The sequence below is a fragment of the Ipomoea nil genome, unplaced genomic scaffold, assembly GCF_001879475.1.
Source record: "Ipomoea nil cultivar Tokyo-kokei standard unplaced genomic scaffold, Asagao_1.1 scaffold2926, whole genome shotgun sequence".
Classification (NCBI taxonomy): Eukaryota; Viridiplantae; Streptophyta; class Magnoliopsida; order Solanales; family Convolvulaceae; genus Ipomoea; species Ipomoea nil.
The window spans coordinates 2,434,237-2,452,751 of NW_017619354.1; the positions used below are offsets into that span (position 1 = coordinate 2,434,237).

The 18,515-nt window shown below is 35.4% G+C and overlaps 3 protein-coding genes across 5 annotated transcripts; all 3 read right to left on the reverse strand.

The window, feature by feature from the left end:
• Window positions 1-2,250: 2,250 nt before the first annotated feature.
• LOC109161889 (exosome complex component RRP43) lies at window positions 2,251-8,363 on the reverse strand. Of its 3 annotated transcripts, XM_019310455.1 has the most exons (10): window positions 8,230-8,363; window positions 7,724-7,895; window positions 7,572-7,621; window positions 7,402-7,471; window positions 7,217-7,322; window positions 6,282-6,348; window positions 5,867-5,942; window positions 3,230-3,540; window positions 2,683-2,778; window positions 2,251-2,638 (listed from the first exon to the last, which is right to left on the reverse strand). In XM_019310455.1, exons 2-9 carry the CDS (start codon window positions 7,881-7,883, stop codon window positions 2,695-2,697), a joined length of 924 nt encoding a protein of 307 aa, XP_019166000.1. In that variant the 5' UTR covers window positions 7,884-7,895; window positions 8,230-8,363; the 3' UTR covers window positions 2,251-2,638; window positions 2,683-2,694. The 3 variants fall into 3 exon arrangements, with proteins under 3 accessions (XP_019166000.1, XP_019165999.1, XP_019165998.1); XM_019310454.1 differs by having other exon boundaries at window positions 2,251-2,778; XM_019310453.1 differs by lacking the exons at window positions 2,251-2,638; window positions 2,683-2,778 and adding an exon at window positions 3,082-3,170 and having other exon boundaries at window positions 3,202-3,540.
• Window positions 8,364-9,223: 860 nt separating this feature from the next.
• LOC109161884 (probable glycosyltransferase STELLO1) lies at window positions 9,224-13,394 on the reverse strand. The gene is made up of 3 exons (XM_019310446.1): window positions 11,316-13,394; window positions 10,503-10,629; window positions 9,224-9,981 (listed from the first exon to the last, which is right to left on the reverse strand). Exons 1-3 carry the CDS (start codon window positions 13,025-13,027, stop codon window positions 9,517-9,519), a joined length of 2,304 nt encoding a protein of 767 aa, XP_019165991.1. The 5' UTR covers window positions 13,028-13,394; the 3' UTR covers window positions 9,224-9,516.
• A 1,118-nt stretch (window positions 13,395-14,512) lies between these two features.
• Window positions 14,513-16,490, reverse strand: LOC109161890 (zinc finger AN1 and C2H2 domain-containing stress-associated protein 13-like). Its single transcript, XM_019310456.1, has 2 exons — window positions 16,144-16,490; window positions 14,513-15,432 (listed from the first exon to the last, which is right to left on the reverse strand). The coding sequence occupies exons 1-2, from the start codon at window positions 16,240-16,242 to the stop codon at window positions 14,704-14,706; spliced, it is 828 nt and encodes a 275-aa protein (XP_019166001.1). The 5' UTR covers window positions 16,243-16,490; the 3' UTR covers window positions 14,513-14,703.
• Window positions 16,491-18,515: the final 2,025 nt, after the last annotated feature.

An 18,515-nucleotide genomic window follows, 5' to 3' on the forward strand; every position in this document is an offset into this window, starting at 1 on the left:
AAAAAGGCCAATTTTATAAAAAAGCTCTAAGCCTTTCGCTCTTCTCTTCCCAACCCCGGCTCACTTTTACCTCAGAATTTAGCATTTATATTCAAGTTGATGTTAATAACTTTAAAATCAAGGTATTGGCCATATTTCTTGTTTCTAACAATTCATTTGGAGGGTCACCCTCGGAGGATCCCAATGTCACATCATCCAATTCATCTATTCGTATGGAATGTTCATTCAAAATGGGTGTCGGAGGAAGTAGTAAGATTTAAGGTCTTTTCATTTTTCTTGATCGAAGAAGCCTCAAGGTGCCTTGATTCTCATCCTATGCCTATATAATTGTAATGCGCGGGACACTTTGCTACACATTTATGAGATTTGCTATGCCACTCTATAATTTTTTAGCACTTGTACATAGCATCTAATAGTTTGTAGAATAATCTAGTGGCACGTACATAACACTAGATGATGTAAAGATACTTAGAATATTCTAGAATCTCATAGAATCCTCTTAGTTGTGTTGGGATTCTTGGAGGAATCTAGAGAACAAATCTTAATAGTAAGATCAAATAGATCTCCACCAATCCACCATCCATTAAGGAAGTGGAATGTGCATAAAATAATAAATGCCCCTCATGAGACTCATTTGTAAAAAAACCTCAAAGAATCAATGAATTTAAGTAATCCAAGTCCCTTACAAAGCTTTTGAGTTATTTCTTAAGTTTCTTTGAAATTCTTGTCTAAAAAACAAGTCCATGAAATAATAATTACTTTAGATTATGATCATGACGGCATGACATAATGCTTACTTTAGATCGTGGTCGGAACCAATTGCACAAGGAGTAAATTTTCCGTTTATCAAATTAAGAAACAAATTTAAGACTTCAAGCAAAGTTCTTTGGAATCATTGAGAAAACATAGAAGAGGTTCAAGGTTTTGATTCCTGATTTTCAAACATACACCCTTATTATCTTGTGTGTATATATATATATATATATATATATATATATATATATATTTATTTATTTATTTATTTATTTATTTATTTTACAACACAATACCATATTATTATAACCTTGTACATATAACACACCCACACGTATAACATTATTATTACTGGATAGGAATAACGAACTCTTTCTTCCCACTTCACATACTGAGAAGCTAGCTAGGATAGAGAAGGGGGAGGGAAAGTACAAGGGCATGGCTCTGCGCAGCAAGGATAACAAGGGCATCTTTCCAGTCTCCTCCTCCGCAATTCTGCCCACAAATACTCTGCTTCCGCCGCCGCTGCCTCGTTTCCATTGCCAATCATCGTGCCACCATGAGTATGGTGGTCGTCCGAGGACGAGCTGCCGGGGTAGAAGAAAACTGCGGCCACCACCATCATGCCCAACACTACTGCTGTTGTTCTGATTTCCCTGCCCATTTTATGTATGTGATTAATGAAGAATGAATGACCAAGTTGTGGGAGATGCATGAGTATATGCATGTAGGGTGTTTATATATGCATTCTCAGAATCTTTCTTCATTATAGCAACGCCAGCAATCTGCAACTTTTTTCAGAGGTAACCGGCCAGCTGATTCTGTTTGCCCGGAGATTTCAAGAGATGCCTTCTACTGCACATTTTGGCATCAAAAATAACTCCGATCCATTGCGTATTCTACAACGTAACACCCAAAAAGGATTTTTTTTTTTTTTTTTTTTAATTTCAGCTTAGACTAGATTAATTTTAAGTCCTTAAAATTCCTGCTAAAAAGAAGGTAAATCCCGAGTTGCTGTCACTTTCGTCGGAACCTAATCTCCAATCTATGTCAACTTAAGGCAACCACAACAGTGAGTTTTGGGGAGGGATTGTAATGTTTATGTGGAGGAGGAAGAGGAGAGAGAAGGAAATAGATCCTTTGCAGTTGTGCGAGAACTTGATTTTTTTGTCTTCAAAGTGGGACCCACAAAAAAAAAAGTTTTTTATCTTCAAAGTGGGACACCAAAAAAAATAAAAAAAATATGTCTCTTGCCGCATTAAAAAGCACCAGAATGCGTCCGACATGCACGCCACGCTCTTGTTAATCTACAATTTTTTTTTTTTAATCTATAGAACCCAAGGGCACAAACTCTAACCTGAGAAGCCGTAACTCTAATATATTAGTGGAAGTAACATCCACCCTACCACTAGATTAATGACTTTATGTCAGGTTTTTATAATTTTTATGAATTATAATGCCTGTATTTTGCTAGAGGTGCATATAAACAAGTACAACTTGTAAAGCACAAAATACATTATAAAATTTTTTGAAAAAATAACATTACAACATTAAGTTTCAACCCAGAATTCGAAATGCTATAAATTGGGGAAGCACAACAAAAGTAGTGAGGAAATACTGTCCATTACAAAATTTTCACTTCTTCCAGCATTAAGTAAAAGAAAATCCATTTCTTCATGTACAACCAAAATTTCCTAATCTTACAAAATATTCTAGTATTGACCTCTTGGAAGAAAAATAAAGGGAACAGACTAAAAACAAAGTAATATCTCTAAACAACAAATCTAGATTATGCTTTATGCTCCCATTGTCCCACAGCCTGAGCAGTCAACATCGAGATAATCACTCTTAACGACGGTTCTAGCTAGAAGATAGCTAACGTGATCCAACAATAGTATGGCAAAGCAGTGATACTTTGAGAAGACAGATAAACCGGTGCCTTCAGTCCACGTCCATATCGGATATAGCTTCGCTCAGTATATTCTTTAGTTGATTGACTCTCTGCTTTGTCAATGCAACGCAATCCTGAAGTCAAGACAAGGCTTTGTGATGAGTAGTAGTCAGATGGTAAGATAGTAGGCAACCAGCTTGGCTGGCGTGAGTGAGCGTGCACTCTCTTGATGAGAGGTCAGGAGTTCAAACCCGGAAAAACCAATCTGGCCAGCACTTTGCCCCTTAATTGGGCCGGCCGATGCGAATGGGGATTAGTCGGAGTATAGTACGGGCTTAAAGGTGACTCCTACAGTTAGGGTCTGCTCAGGACACCTCATGGCCTGACCAAAAAAGATAGTAGGCAACCCCGCTTCTTAATATTACTAAAGTTTTTTGGTATTTTTGCATACACTACATTTTGTTGATGTTTTCAAATTTTGGGGCTTCTGGTTCTTGATTTAAAACATAATTCAATAAAATAGTAGCAGCCAACATTTGTACATACTCTGAATGATAGAAAACAAAGATCAAGATGCGGGCCAACCTGGATAACTGAAGTGCTGGCAAGGGCAGGTCCACCTGGCTTGTAAAGTGATACGAGTTGATAAGACGAATCCAATACCACATTAAGAACAGTTTCCATTACGGACTCTTCCTCAGCTGTAGGGTCTGCTAGGATATAGTTTTTGTGAAGTACGCATGACAAGGAGAATGGAACGCTGTTCAGATGTAGTTTTCTCTTCTCTTCTTTAGTGACAGGCTCGTTTTCCGGCTCTGGAACCTCATTTTTGTTTTTCTTTTTAGTGCCAAGAACTACTCTCCCATCATCATTCAAAGAAGCTACAGGAATTTCCACTGAAACAAAAGAAAGCTCTCTTTAATTCAGTAGCCTTCCAGAGGATAAGAATGATAAAGACCATTTGAGACTCAAACAATGTGAGCTAAATAACACTTGCCAATCAAATATACAATCGGGCATAGTTATCACGGCGCCCTTTTAAGTCGCGGCGCTCCCCGACCGCCTTGTCGCCTAGGCGCCTAGGCGATGGGTAATATATATATATATATATTCTCATATTATACAACAATTACTGCCAGCATATTTTATATATCTAAACTATAATAAAGCTATATGGTTGGGAAGTAACATATTAATAGCCCCAAATAATTAAGATTAATGTTACAATTAATTACCAACATTATTATTATTACTAGCTATAAATATAAAATAGCCCCAACATCCTTTACGATTAAAAAAAAAAAAAAAAAAAAACACACACACACACACAACATTTGAAAAATAAAATAGCTATTTTTTTCTCGCCCATAACAAAGGATTACATTTATTGAATTAATAGAGTTATTAAATGTTATGATATTAGGATTAAGGATTCCGATTCCCGATTAATAGAAAATATGAAACGATGCAATATCAATTAAATCTCTGGCTTTACAATGAAAGCTTATTTGATATGCTTTTGTTATATATGGTTCTTCTTGGGATTACAATATTAATTAAATTTTCGATGAAAGCCTATTCGATATCTAAAACAGTGCAATTAATGCAAGCCTCTACATATAATTTTTCTCCCTCTCAAATGCTTCAAAGAAATGGCAGAAGCGAGAAGGGATGAAGAAAGCAAATGTTGCAGGTCGTGGGTCAATTATTGGACTTCAGAATAAAAAAGAAAATCATTTGAGCCATAAATAAAATTTTAAATATATATATATATATATATATATATATATATATATATATATATATATATAAATGTCTATATCGTATGGGTCTTTAATGTTTTTCTGGATTTCTAAACTTAGGACTTTTAAAAGAAAAAAAATACATTTGAATTATCTCCACAAAAAGTAGACTTGGACTTATAGAATGACATTTGGGTTTATGGAATGACATGTGCATAAAGAATATATTATATAATCATATAAAAAAATGTGTTCAATTAGAGTTTAAATTTACTCATACAAAATTTGAAATTTACTTTCTAAATGTAATTATCTTAGTTATTATTCGTATTGTGAAAATTATAATATAGATGAAATACAATTAAGAATAAATCAATGTAATTATGTAATTATGTAAATTCTCTCTATAAGTTTATTTGAATATGTACATAATTAGAAATTATATTAACCATACAATTAATTTTAATTTTAACCATACAATTAATTTTAATTGTAATTTTAATTTTAATTGTAATTCGGTGGGGAACCACAAGTCCGTTACGGGAGGGGCTATATGTGCATCATTTTGATAAATGAGGGGCAACATTTACACCACTCATAATTCAAGGGTGACATTGATAATTGACATATTATAGAGAGGCATTTTTTACAATTTTCCCTTTAATTAATTATATTTTTATAAGAACTTATTACTTCAAAATGCTAAAATTTAAAAAACTGCTTAAAGTAACTTTTTCAATCAGCTTTTGAGATAGTCATTTTGTATGTAATCAGTAAATAGCTAATTTACCAAATACTTTTATACAATCAGCTAATGATATAACTAGTTATAATAATAATAATAATAATAATAATAATAATAATAATAATATGAGAATATATATTGGGAAGAATTATATATAATATATGTGGAAATAGGCAGTGGAAATAGGCAGCCTTATTTATTATAGCCTTATTTATTATATTCTAGGAAGTTGTAGCTGCAGTAGCTTTCATTACAAAACAGAAGCAGAAAACTATTCCTTTTCTCAAGGCTACAACTTTCTAGGAGTAATAAAGTAAATATAAAGTAAATAAGTCTAAACGAAGAAGCCAAGAAGAAAGAACGAAGGAAAAGGAAGAAAAAAAATCAAGAATGGCAATCGACGACGGCGGTGGGAGAAGAAAGAAGCACCAATGACGACCCACGGCGGTGGGACGGCGACGGCAGTGGCTGTGGGTCACTGGGTTGGCTTTCTTCTTCTCATACCATTTTTTTTTTAAAAGTTAAAGTTAAAAATGGGTAGGGTTTATGGTGTCGTCTGGGATGCAAAGGCGACGCCGGAGCTTGCCTCACCATTTTCAGGCGAGGCGAAGCCTCCAGGCGTCCTGTCTCCACCGACAGGACGCCAAGGCGTCGCCTAGGCGACGCCTAACTATGCAATCGGGATTGGAAGAAATTGGATGAACAAGGAAAGAAGTGTGAAATCGCAACACTCACAATGTGAAAAAGCAGCAACCGCTGAGAGTAATGCAGCATCAAACAGTGCACCATCAGCATCCAAGCAGTATATGTCCTGTAAAATGATTTTAAGTATTCAGAGGCAGAAGTACGAAGCAATGCACGTTCTGCTGCAATACTTACTAAAACCAGTTCGACATAGGCAACCATGAAATTGAAAAGCAAATCGTAATCCGAAGCTTTACATTTACTGGCAAAATTTTGATTGACAATTTAATATGCTACGTATTATTAGATAAAATTGTGTAGGATAACATAATTAGCAACACTCTGGCCTGGTTGAAGATCTTAGGAACAGTACACTTTGGCTTGTGCTAAAAATTTTTACTTGCAAAAAACATATCAGAGGCAAGAATAAAAGAAGACAAGAAAAATAAATCATTAAATCCCTCACCAGGTAGGCCATCCAAGCAGCTTTCCCACTGGCCAGGCACAGTTCTTTCAAGTCAATCATGCCAGAACTGGGAACATTATAGTTTGTCAGCACGGTACATCGTTTCCATGAGAAAAGCAAGAGTTCCAAATAGCAAGCATAGAAAACAAACAAGTAAATGCGTAAAGAAATGTGAAATTTGAAAGTTTCAATATCATTTTGAGGAACACATAATAAATAAGTAGACATAGATCATGCTCAAGTAACAGCCCGTATTTAACTGAGTTTCACCAATTTGATATTAAGTAATTGTTTTTTATTTTAGACTATCTTTCTTTTACAACATTTTCAGTTCACAAGAGAAATAGGCGACTTTCATAAATCTTTTTGGTACAAATAAAAGCTGATACTTTGCAAATTTCCTTTCCCTCTTTTTTTCTTAATAATCCAAATAATGGTATTAAATGTGTGAGATGATATGCTACAAAAAGTGTAAGAACAAAATTAGAAGAATGCCAAAATTAGTGTGGTTACTAATTTAAAATCTCTATCAATTATATCCCATAAGAGTGACTATTGCATTAAAAACTCACAATAAGATAATAGAGTAATCATATCATGAAGATACTGAATAGAGTTACTTTCACTGGTCCTATGACTATTGGAATGTTGTTAATTTCAATCCACCAGTTTCAAAACTGTCAATTTAGTACTGTAACTATTCAATTTTTCTCAATTCCAGTCTATCCGGCCAAATTGTCGGCGAAAAGTGGCCGAAAAAGATTTTAATGGATAAAATCTTGAGGGCAATTTAGTCATTTGATCATCCTCTTTTCTTCTTCTTCAAAAGTTAAGCAAAAAGTGATTCACAAGAAGATAACTAGTCATACCAAATCACACATCACGAAATTCAAAGGTAAAGCTATTAAAAAGCAATGAATTGCTATATATCACACCTAGCTATGGTGTCAGATAGTTGTTTAGAAATGACTGGAGCTGCCTCTGCGGGCCTGCCAGGTCGAACAAGAGAAGAACAAATCGGAGGCATATGGAATTCAACAGCTGAAATCAAAAGTCGAGAAATTTATAAGAATTATATCGACAAGACAACAACACATGGTAATTACGATAGAAACCTAACCTATGGATCCCTCATCTGGAGAATCCGCACTTGGAGTCATGACTTCCACCTTGATCGCAGCCAACATTGTCTATTCATAATGCAAGATAACAGAGCAATAAAATCTTTGATCGAGACGAATAATAAATGCACATAATAAATTTAAACACTAAAAGAAACAATGTACTTACAGTGGAACCAATCTTCACCAGTGCAGATCCATCCGCAGATGCTACACTACCTACATATAAAAAACCAGACACAATTCGAAAGGCAACCTAAAAGAGAGAACCGAATTGAACATTACACAATAGCATTTGAATCAAAAGAGAAATTAGCCAACCAAGCACAACTGTTGTATATCTAGCTTCTCCAAGTGCTCGGCCATCGGGCCGAATAGATTCACCCAGATAACGCTCGTGAAAGCGCAAAGGAAAAAGGCGTCGAAATGCGTCCAGCTCCATCTGTGACGACAAATCCCCTGACCCATTAGCTGTATCCATTCTCCTGTATCCCTAAATAGTCCCCACCATTAAGCAGAAAGCAAAGAACTAGGTATCAATACCCAAAAACAGCCATTCCCATTTTAATAAGCAGGAAAAAAAAGTAAACCCAACGATTGCGACTGCGGAACCATGCCAAACTTTTGCATTCAACTTCAACAATCAAGGGAAACGATAGAAGTAATTTTGAATAAACACAATAGAAAAAAAAAGAAAAAGATATTGCTACCAACTAGTTCCATGGAGAACATCCGGATAAGAAGAAAGAACAATGGAAAAATTAATCAAAAAAAAAAAAAAAAAAAAAAAAAAGAGAATAAGCAAATGAATATGGATAAATGGTTACCTTAGAAAAATTAGCTTGCTACTCTCAAATGCGCGGACGGCGGCGGGGGTAGGTGGCGCTTGGGGCCTGCTAGCGGAGTTAGGGAAAGAGTCTCCCTCCAGTAAACAAATGGGAGTCTTTAGTTAATGAGCACCAAGCCACCAAAGGCATTAAACCCAGAAGGGTTTAATATTTTTCCATCAATTAAATTTTTTCTAAAAACATTTTCAAGAAATATATTTAATGAAAATAATTTTATTAAAAAAAATTATTTAACATGTTTAGTGTTACTTAAAAATATAACAATTAAATTATTAAAAAAATTAATTTTTTTTAAAAAAAATAACTTTAAAATATTCGGAATAGTCAGAGTCTCAATTATGAATGGTAATATGATTAATAACGAAGTTGAATTAATTGAATTCAACTGAGTTCATATTTTCAAATTAATAAGAACATATTAAAGAGTGAATATACACACAAACTAACACTTTTGAATGAAATTCATCATTAATAAAAACTTTTAAAAATCTTAGAGAGTGAACTAAACTAAAATATTTTGATAAAAAAAACAAAATTAATCAAAATTTATCAATTTAGTCAATTAATTGAATTTTCACTATATTGTATACAAACCCTAAATATATATATATATATATATATATATATATATATATATATATACACACTAATAAGAGCCCAAGAGAATTAGGCCTATAATGGGTAGAAAAAATGGCGGTCAAATTTTTTAATCAAAAGGATTTCTAATCAAATTAAATCCTTTTTAATTATTATTAATGGAATTAATTAAATAATTAATTCGGGATTAAGGGCCGTAACACGGGGTGTTACACTCTCTCCCCTTACAAAATTTTGGAATGGAGAGATATTCTCACTGCTCACCCTGCTTCCCTAATTTACACTATTTGGAATTTTGGATTCTATGGGCCTACTTATTTACTACAGTAAATAATTTGTTCATCTGCTGCTAATCTGATAAAAAGATCAAATATTATAACCTCAAAAGAATTTGCACCAGCAATTTCATTTCTCATTTGTGTAAATGTGAAGATTTACAGTCAGTGAAAATCATATATTCTATCACAGTTCACTGTGTACAATTGAAATTGAATCTATTACAAAACAATAATGCAGAAATCTACAAGAGCAACACCTGCAGTTCCCCCTACAAAAATAATTCTACAAAGAATTGCAGAGCAATTGATATCTGCATTTTAGTTTTTCTATCTTCACTCTCTGATTCCCTCAAGTTTTATATTATAATCAACCCTTCCTTCACATCTACCATTACACCAACTCCATTAGCAGGGGGTCGCCCGCAGCCATAGCCTTGACCAGTTTGATGAACTCTTGCTCACTTGATACTTTCCATGGGTGAACTGCAGGCGCTTCGGCAGAATAATATGTTGAATTATTAGGTTGCTTCTCCTTATATACCATTGAATTAAACACCGGGTCAAAGTTTTTCAACGAGTCCATTGCCATAAAGAACATGGGTATTGCAACCTTGTGATGGATGTCGAGTTCGCCTACTAGATTCACGAGATCAATGAAATCGGTTACAAAGGGCCGAGGAACATAGAATACCTCAGATTCACATAATGTGAGGCTCTGGTCACTTTTCACCGATTCTTTGTAATTGACTTGAAAGTGTACTGGCATTGTGTCCACTACTTTCTTTACCAAACCTGCTTGCTTTGATATCCAATCAGAACTACCAGCAATTGAAGTATAAGTCCAAGACTTCGATACCTGAGTGAATTAGAAAGAAGTTATTTCTATACATAATTCTCAGTTGGGTAGCATGATAGGATATAAAAAAAGTGAGAAGTTAATGGACAGCAAAGTAAATAAGCTTAATATCTTTCTATCTGAAAGCTATGCACTAAATCTATATAACTATTGCCCCGTTTGGTAAATGGCTGTTAGCTGATGGCTATTAGCTGATGGCTGTTAGCTCTTAGCTGATTGGGTTAATTAGAGGGTATAACTAGTTGATAACATTAGCTGATTGTAGAAAGTGTTTTGGTAAATTAGCTTTTAGCTAATACGAGTAGCTGCTTGGTATAATTTCTTTTCTCAAAAAGCTAATTGAAAAGGCTGCTTTGAGCAGCTTTTTGAATTTTAGCATTTTGGAATTGATTTTTTAACCAAGTCAAACAATTAATAGTGGTCAAATAAGCCAAAATTGACTATAGACTAACTATTTTACCAAACAGGGATAACTAGATAAGCACATTTAACCGATCAATTAAATTGCCGGTTGCATATACCTCATTAGTGATCCAGAGCTTAGACTTGTCTGCTTGCATCAAGTTCCAATAGTTAAGGACAGTGTCATCCTGAAGAAACAGAAAGCCTTCTGCACTAGTGTATCTATCAAACAACTTGGGCAGAAACCTGCAAAACACAATGGGAGAACAGTATAAAGAAGTTGATATTAAAAATGAAAAAGATTTCACACATAAAGTTAGCTTTAAAATTCAATATAACGAATTGAAGTAAATTGTTTGAATGCTGTATCAACAATTTTCCAGAAACCACCATCAAAATGAAGAAAGAAATAAATTAGACACTGGTCTAGAATCCCTATAAAATTTATCAAAGTGAAGGGTAAATTTAAGTGTCTTAATGCATATTGAAAAAATCAACATGCCTACTGTTATACGGAGTATTAAAAAGGTTATTCCCCTGATACATGTAATTAAAAACATCATTTATACCTTTCAAAAAAAAAAAAAACATCATTTATACAGATGTTAAAACTTAAAAATCACAGTGCCATAATTAAAACAAAAACCTATAATAACTACCCAGATTGTTACAGTCAATATTCATAGACATCCAGCCATTGCCAAACTTAGCCCCTATACAATTTGATTTTCTCCTTGTCCCCACCTTTCTTCACCCAACCCCCCTTCTCCCCACCAAACACCCTTCCATATGTGTGTGTGTGTGTATGTATGTGTTTTTTTTAAGGTGTCGTCATATCCTAGACAAACTCCACTCTGTAACTATCCAAAACAACAAGAAAACCAGAAAGAAATTGTTTCAGCAATTAAAGAGACAGAATACTCATGACTCACCTATAAATGTAATCCAGCTGACCCTTTACAACAGCAAGATCTGAATTCTTCTGCTCAGACAGTATAATTACTGTCTTAAATACCCTGCCATATAACAATCTCCATTCCAAAGCAGTACGTTCAACTGGTCCACTGCAGAACATAATTAGCACAATATTGCCAAAATTCTTCCTCCACTTAATCAAATTTCCAATTTCATAATTCACCGTCCCAATTTCCTCAACTCCAAGATGCACAGATGGCAACTTTTGAGGAACAAATTCTTTCCTATCACCATGGCCAATACTTGCCCTTGGCAGATCCAATTCAAGAGACATTAGACGAGGCTGTAGGTAACCAATAGCATGCAAATCTTGAAGCCAAGCAGCAGTCAACTCCAAGTCCCTCTCCGTCCAAAAACCTTCCTCAGCCATTGCATAACTCAACTCCAGAATCTTCTCAAACAATTGATGTTTATTTGATCTCCACAATACTAAGAACTTAATTAACCGACCCACATTCACATGAAGATCTTTCTCTTCTGAAAACGGGTATGCCGCAATTCTATCATATCGGTAAATTGTGGGTGGATATACCACAACATACCCCCCAATTTCCCACAAGATTCTCTGTGCCCAATACCCTCTTAACACATCAGATGCCATGCTACTGACAGAAACTGGCAACATCAAACCCCAAAATGCTGATGAATGAAAAATGGTATTGAAAGAGTTAACAGGAACCATTGTACCTTGCGGTAGTGCCACTTTTGGGGCATGGTCATCAAACCTAATATCAAATGGTTCCAGTCCTGATTTCCTAGTAAAATAGAAAACGGAATCCACATCAGGTAAACCATTTGAAATTCCCTGTTGAATGAACTGTCTCCCACCAAAAATCTCAGTGTAGAACTCCTCATCCCCGATCTCACCAACATTCTCCAGTGGCAAACCTCTTGGCCAAACTGACCTTTGTCCAAAATGTATATACGGGTTCACAACAGTCCTATTAGGATTCTCATGACTATATTGCAAAATGACCTCCTGCCTTGCAGCCTCCCCAACCAATTCAACATCAAAATGTTTCCCAATATTATTATCAACAACATCAGTGCGATCGTCAACATCAAATATCTTTTTAGCACCATGCTGTATAGCAAACAAATACCCCACAGTTTTTCTAACATAGGAATCATAAGGGAGAAAATCCACAACTCTAAACCCCAATTGAGCTTGCATTTCCAAAGACAAGTAAATTGTACCTTTGAGGCTCCAATCTTTGGGAGTCTTTGAGTTCCCGACAGCCAACAGTTGCCATCCTTTTAACTTAGCAAGCTTCTCAAGCGAATCGGAGGGGTAATCTGACACGGAGACAACGATCCACTTCTCGGATCGGAAATTCGCGTAGGGGGAGGACTTATCTCGGATTGCAGGGATGTTATTCCAGTTGATTTTAGGCAACTCGGATTTAATGGATTGGGTCTGGGCGGACTGGATGCAGAGCAGGGTAGAAGCGTCCCCAGCAGCGTTGCGGAGGTAAAAAAGGCCAGCAACGGTAGCAACGAGGAGGACAATGGTGAGAATTTTGTATAGATTCTCCGAAGCCCACACGGAGAAATCAAGATTCTTGGTCTCCACAAAGCGAGTTCTGGGCAATGATGCTGCTTTATCTCTGCTAAATTTCGACACCCGGGGAGATCCCGGAGGCGAAGAGTTCCGATCTTGAACCAACATTTCAGCCTACTCCCCAAACCAATGAAACTCCCTCCCGTACTGGCCCAACACAACAGCTGTGGCTTTGGTGCTGAAACTTCCGAGTCCCGCTTCCTTCACCTCATCATTGACTTGAGTTGAGCTTAATTCCTCTTCTCAGAGTCAAAAACACAAACACCTGAAGTGCGTGTTTGCGAGAGAGAGAGGTGTAGGGAATTGGAGTTGCCGACAGATGAGACTTAAGTGTGATTTGGTGAAGAAGCCAGCGATGAGAGGTTTTCGTACGCTTGAATCAAACTTCAGCTTGCCCATTTGTGGTGGGGCTTGGGAATTTACACTGTGATCTGGATGCTGATGTAGGAGCAATGTTGTTTTCTTGGTTGTTCACTTGTATTATTTTATTATTATTATATTATTAGTAGGGTTGTTTATGATCTGAAAATTGTTCCTTTTTTAGATCCAAGAATGGACAAATTAACTACAACCATGACTCGCCGCCCATATCAATAATTGAAGGTGTACAAAAATGGAGGAAATAGTCTATAGTTAGGAGAATGGAAGATAGATAAAATTGTATTATTGTGGCAATCTGTAATCATGACTGAATTTGTAATCATTATTATTCCAAAGGCTGAACCCCAACCCTAAGGGCCCACAGCATTTGTAATCATCAATTTATATTATCACGTCATAGACTATATACATGAATGTAAACAAGAATGTTAGCATTTAGTCGGTTTAGCCACTACTATTATGGATGAACAAATTTTGTCCTCATTTATGTCAAATTGTTTTTATTTTAGCCCGTTTATTAATAGTTTGAAAAAAGCTCTATTACGGTTGAAAACAAATGTGCTTATGTGCGTTACATGTTAAAATAACTTGGGGTTCTTCATTCAAAAAACATGGGGTTCTTGAAATTATGACTAGGCACATACTTTTTCAGTTCGAACCGTTAGTAAAATTGCGACGATTTGCTAAAACAGCTATACACTAAGAATTGAACAATTAAAATCACACTTTTTTCCATTGAAAAATATCACAAAGTGAAATTTTTGTTATCATTGTTAAATTCCATAATATTTATACAATACTGTCAATCATTGAGCCAAGATGCATTGGCTTTTGGTGGTTTATTATACATAGGCAAGTTTGAAGGAAAACCTCTCCAATATAGGCAACAAACAAACAAATTCCATAAAGGCAGACTTATTAGCCAAGCAAACAGAATAGACATATGTGGCTCCCCTTCAACACATTCCTACAAAAGGGGCAGTTGGTCTCTCCCTTTCGAGTGGAATGCACATTTGATGTTATTATACGATGATGTTTGACATCAACAACAACCTGGCTCGGGGCCACGGTTGGCACAATGTCACCAAGCGTTATATTGTGTTGTCATGAGAGCACTCGTTTTGCTTGCCTTGATACTAAATTGAAGAATATGTTTCATTTGAAGTATAAAATTTAACTTGATAGTGAAACTACAGGTAATACTCGATGACCACTTTGGAAGAAAGATCTTTGAATATCACAATGATGAACAATCCAATACACCACTATCAAACCCAAAGAACTCAGGCAGGGATGAAATTTATACATTGTTGAAGACCAAACCTACAAATAATTGAAAAGAATGTGTTTAAGTGTGTTACATTTCTTGCATTTTGGTATTATGTATAGTTCGAAAATCCACACTAGGCTTTTGAAGCACCTCCATGGTCCCTTTCGACGTGTTCCACGAGGGAAACTGGATCACGAAAACCTTTACTGCATCTCGGGCAGACGTCAATTGACACATTCATTACACCATTCTTTTCATGGACCTTCTGCACATGCTCCACAAGAGCTGTACCCGTAGAGAATCTTAGGTTGCACATTGGGCATTGCTCGACCTGTTGTTTGCTTACGCTGCTTTGGGGGCCCCCTCCATCTCCGCCAATCTGCAGGGCTTGATTGAATTCGTTGCTTAGTTTTGCTATACCAGAAGTTGCAGCATTGAGGAGACTCGTGGTCCATCTCGAGGATGATGGTGCAGGAGCCTTCTTTGGCTCCTCCTTTCGACTCAAAAACCCCAAAAACTGGAAAGCAGGTTCTGGCTTTTTAGGTCCAGGGCAATTATGGTCAGGTCCAAACCGGTGCTTCAAACAATGATCAATATCACAATCCCGGCATTTAATTGTGTTCGAGAACGTCAGGACCTCTTTGCAGCGGGGCACAGGACATTTCCTCTTTTTTGTGGCTTTTTCATAGTTTGACGGATCACAATCAGTGTTTACATGTGACTGCCAAGTTATATTTGGGTCTTCATCGGGTATTAAGTGGACACCTTTAGCACACAGCGGGCAGATAACGACAGTGACATCATGTTTGTTGCCCTTTGGACACTGATGTCTAGCGTAGCTACGATGCTCTAAGCAGAAAACCTGTCAAATCAAGATATCGAATTAGAAGAGAAGGAAAAAGGGTTAGTAATTGTAATCAAGCCAAGAACACAATTGAAAAGCCCAGTTGACACAAAATAAAAGCTCTTAAGCATACACTTTCCCATCCTAACTCATCAATGATCAAAAGATTAATCTTAGACAACTGAACGCTTCAAACCGAATCGAAATCCCACAATGCAAAAGCCTTAAAAGCAACCTACAGAATCTTCGCCTTGGAATAACATTCATTCTCCTCAACACAATAGTCAATTTTCCAGTTTTCATTTCTATAGTTTTCCATTCTCCAATCTCTGTTTTCATAAAATCAGAGACCTGTACTGTATGAGTAAAGGGACTTTAGTTTTCATTTCTCCCGTAAACACACCCAAGTTTTGCATCTAATTTCAAAGTAGTCTAGCAAAAGAATTTCTAGCAGCCCAGAGCCTATATCCCCAAGAGACAGGAACATCCCTTAAAAGTAAAATACACCTGGTAGGTTTAGAAGCTCTCTTGATGGTGAAATCAAGATAGTACTGCAACTCCAGTACGATTATAACATATAATGACAGCAAACATCGAAAAGATTAACCTTTAACTTCTTATTCACACCTCTTCTTTCTCCAATTTTCACAAAATCCAGAAAACGAATCGAAAACAATAAAATAAATAAAAAAGTGCGCGCATTCATAGAGGGAGAGAGACAAAAGGCACCTTGTGGCAGCAATCGCAGGTGAAGGGCAAGAAATCGATCTGCCGGCAATCGTCGACGGAGCAGTGCTTCCCTAGATTTGGAAATGCCGGTGTCCCCATAATCTATCCGGGGAAGAAATAATTCAATTCTTCTGAAATATATGTCGAATCTAACCACCTGGGATGAGAGAAAAAATCCGTGCAAAATCCAAGTCGTTATATTATCTGAATTCGCACGGATACGAGCCACAATTGGGGATTTCGAATTCCGCCTAGACGCCTTCCAGAAAAAACCAGAGAGACCGGCGGAATCCGGCCACTTCTGAAACTTCAGTCAACTTGTATAAAAAGTCTTCTGTGTATTGGACAACAAACACAACTTTTTAACGTGTTTTTTTAAGGAAAGGGACTCGAAACTCAAAAGAGTTACGGACAAATTTCAATTTTGCGTTAATTTCATATTTAGAAATTTAATAAGACTTTTGACTTCACTACTCAATTTAATTTTAAATAACTTTTTATGTTCAATTTAGTTATCAATTTTAATATTTTTATACAATTTAATTTTTTGTTAAAAATGATATTTATTGACTGTTAAAAATAATATCCTATTGTTCTAATTGTAATTTCTCATAACTACTACGTTTCTGCTATTTCTTTAAGGATTGGGTACTCAAATTCAACTAAAAAAGTTATTAAAAAAACGGTTGGCAAATTTTTATTTATTTATTTATTTTAGGGTTGAAATTGATAATTGAAGACCTTCATTTTTACGTGGAGTTTAATAATGTGAAGAATAATTAATCTTCCCAAATGAAATAAATGATGAGAAATTACTATTATGATCATATTTCTAACCGTCAATTAACAGAATTTTTAACAAATGACTAAATTGTGTAAAACAATTAAAGTGGATGACTAAATTGAGCACAAAAAGCCATTTAGAACTAAATTGAATAAAATCACTTAGTCAATGACTATACTTGGTATGAACTCTTTCTATTAGTAAAGACACACCAAGACTACTCAAAGAAACCACAAGTGAATTATTAATATAATTAGTAATATTATACTTTCAAATGTCAAGTGTTCCTTAGAGAATATTATATTCCTAAAAATTATATCTTACATCTATATAAAGGACTCTAACCCTTCAGTCATATGATCATTATTCATAAGCTAATCCAAGTCAATTAAGATATAAGGGTGGTTTACCAAAGTGGATAAATGAAGAATTTTTCAAGCAAATAGAAAATTGAAAAGGTAAAAAAATTGAAAAACTTAAAACTTATTTACTCTTTTAAATTCTTATTCCATCCCCATTCTTCACCTTTCTTAAAGAATTTGGAGAATTCATAAACCAACTTCTCTAAATGGAGAAATTGAAACATATGAGTGAATAGTACTTGTTGACCTAAATGTCTAAGGATCTTCAAATCTCTAAATGAGCTAGGACCCTTTATATAGGTGTAGGATATGACCCTTTATGAATATAATATTCTTCAAGAGACACTTTACCTTTCAGTAATATAATATTCTCTAAGGGACACTTACTTTTGAAAGTATAATAGAGGTAATTCCAACAATGGTCCTCCGACTATGTTGATTTTCCAAAATTAGTCCTTGACTTTTAATTTGGACACTTTAGGTCCCTTGACTTTCAATTTCTTTCCAATTGAGGTCCTTTCGTCAGAATACAGTTAATTGAACTTTAAATGAAGCGGTAAACTCGTCCTCTCACCTGCCTATGTATTATTCTTCATATTTCTTCCTTGTATACGCGATATATATGAAGATAATCTCAGTCGAAGCCCCTTCATTTAAAGTCCCTTGTATACGCGATATTCCTCGTCATTCCCCATTTGCTGATTGCTCGTGTGTGCGTTCCTCCGTTATTGAGATGTTTAGTATATCAACGAAATACGAAGGGAGACATACGGAAAATAATACATAGGCAGGTGAAAGGACAAGTTTACCCTTTCGTTTAAATTCCAATTAACCATATTCTGACGAAAGGACCTCAATTGGAAAGAAATTGAAAGTCAAAGGACCTATAGTGTCTAAATTAAAAGTCGGGGACTAATTTTGAAAAATCAATATAGTCGGAGGACCATTGCTGGAATTAACTCGAGTATACTATTACATTAATAATTCATTTGTGGTTCCTGAGGGTATTACTTGTATATATTTACCCATCACTTTCATTTTTATTTTTTTTCGTTATTTTGATAATCGAATAACTACTAATTTTTTTTTTTCAATAACTATATTCAAACATGATACTCAACTGATTCAACATCTAACTATGTCACTTTTCATCATTTACCCTTTAAAAAAAATTACAAATTCCCTTTAAGATAATGCTTAAGAAAACAAGGGCATATTATTATAAC

Bases quoted from the DNA above. Each gene is read 5' to 3' on its own strand.
- LOC109161890 (XM_019310456.1), bottom strand. From the start codon at position 16,242: ATGGGGACACCGGCATTTCCAAATCTAGGGAAGCACTGCTCCGTCGAC. The intron at 15,433-16,143 runs GTGCCTTTTGTC...TTGATTTGACAG, and splicing joins CCTGCGATTGCTGCCACAAG to GTTTTCTGCTTAGAGCATCG.
- LOC109161884 (XM_019310446.1), bottom strand. From the start codon at position 13,027: ATGTTGGTTCAAGATCGGAACTCTTCGCCTCCGGGATCTCCCCGGGTG. The intron at 10,630-11,315 runs GTGAGTCATGAG...TGTGTTTTGCAG, and splicing joins CAGCTGGATTACATTTATAG to GTTTCTGCCCAAGTTGTTTG. The intron at 9,982-10,502 runs GTATATGCAACC...TAATTCACTCAG, and splicing joins AGCTCTGGATCACTAATGAG to GTATCGAAGTCTTGGACTTA.
- LOC109161889 (XM_019310453.1), bottom strand. From the start codon at position 7,883: ATGGATACAGCTAATGGGTCAGGGGATTTGTCGTCACAGATGGAGCTG. The intron at 7,622-7,723 runs GTTGGCTAATTT...TTTTATATGTAG, and splicing joins ATATACAACAGTTGTGCTTG to GTAGTGTAGCATCTGCGGAT. The intron at 3,171-3,201 runs TATCATTCAGAG...AAATGTTGGCTG, and splicing joins GCATCTTGATCTTTGTTTTC to CTACTATTTTATTGAATTAT.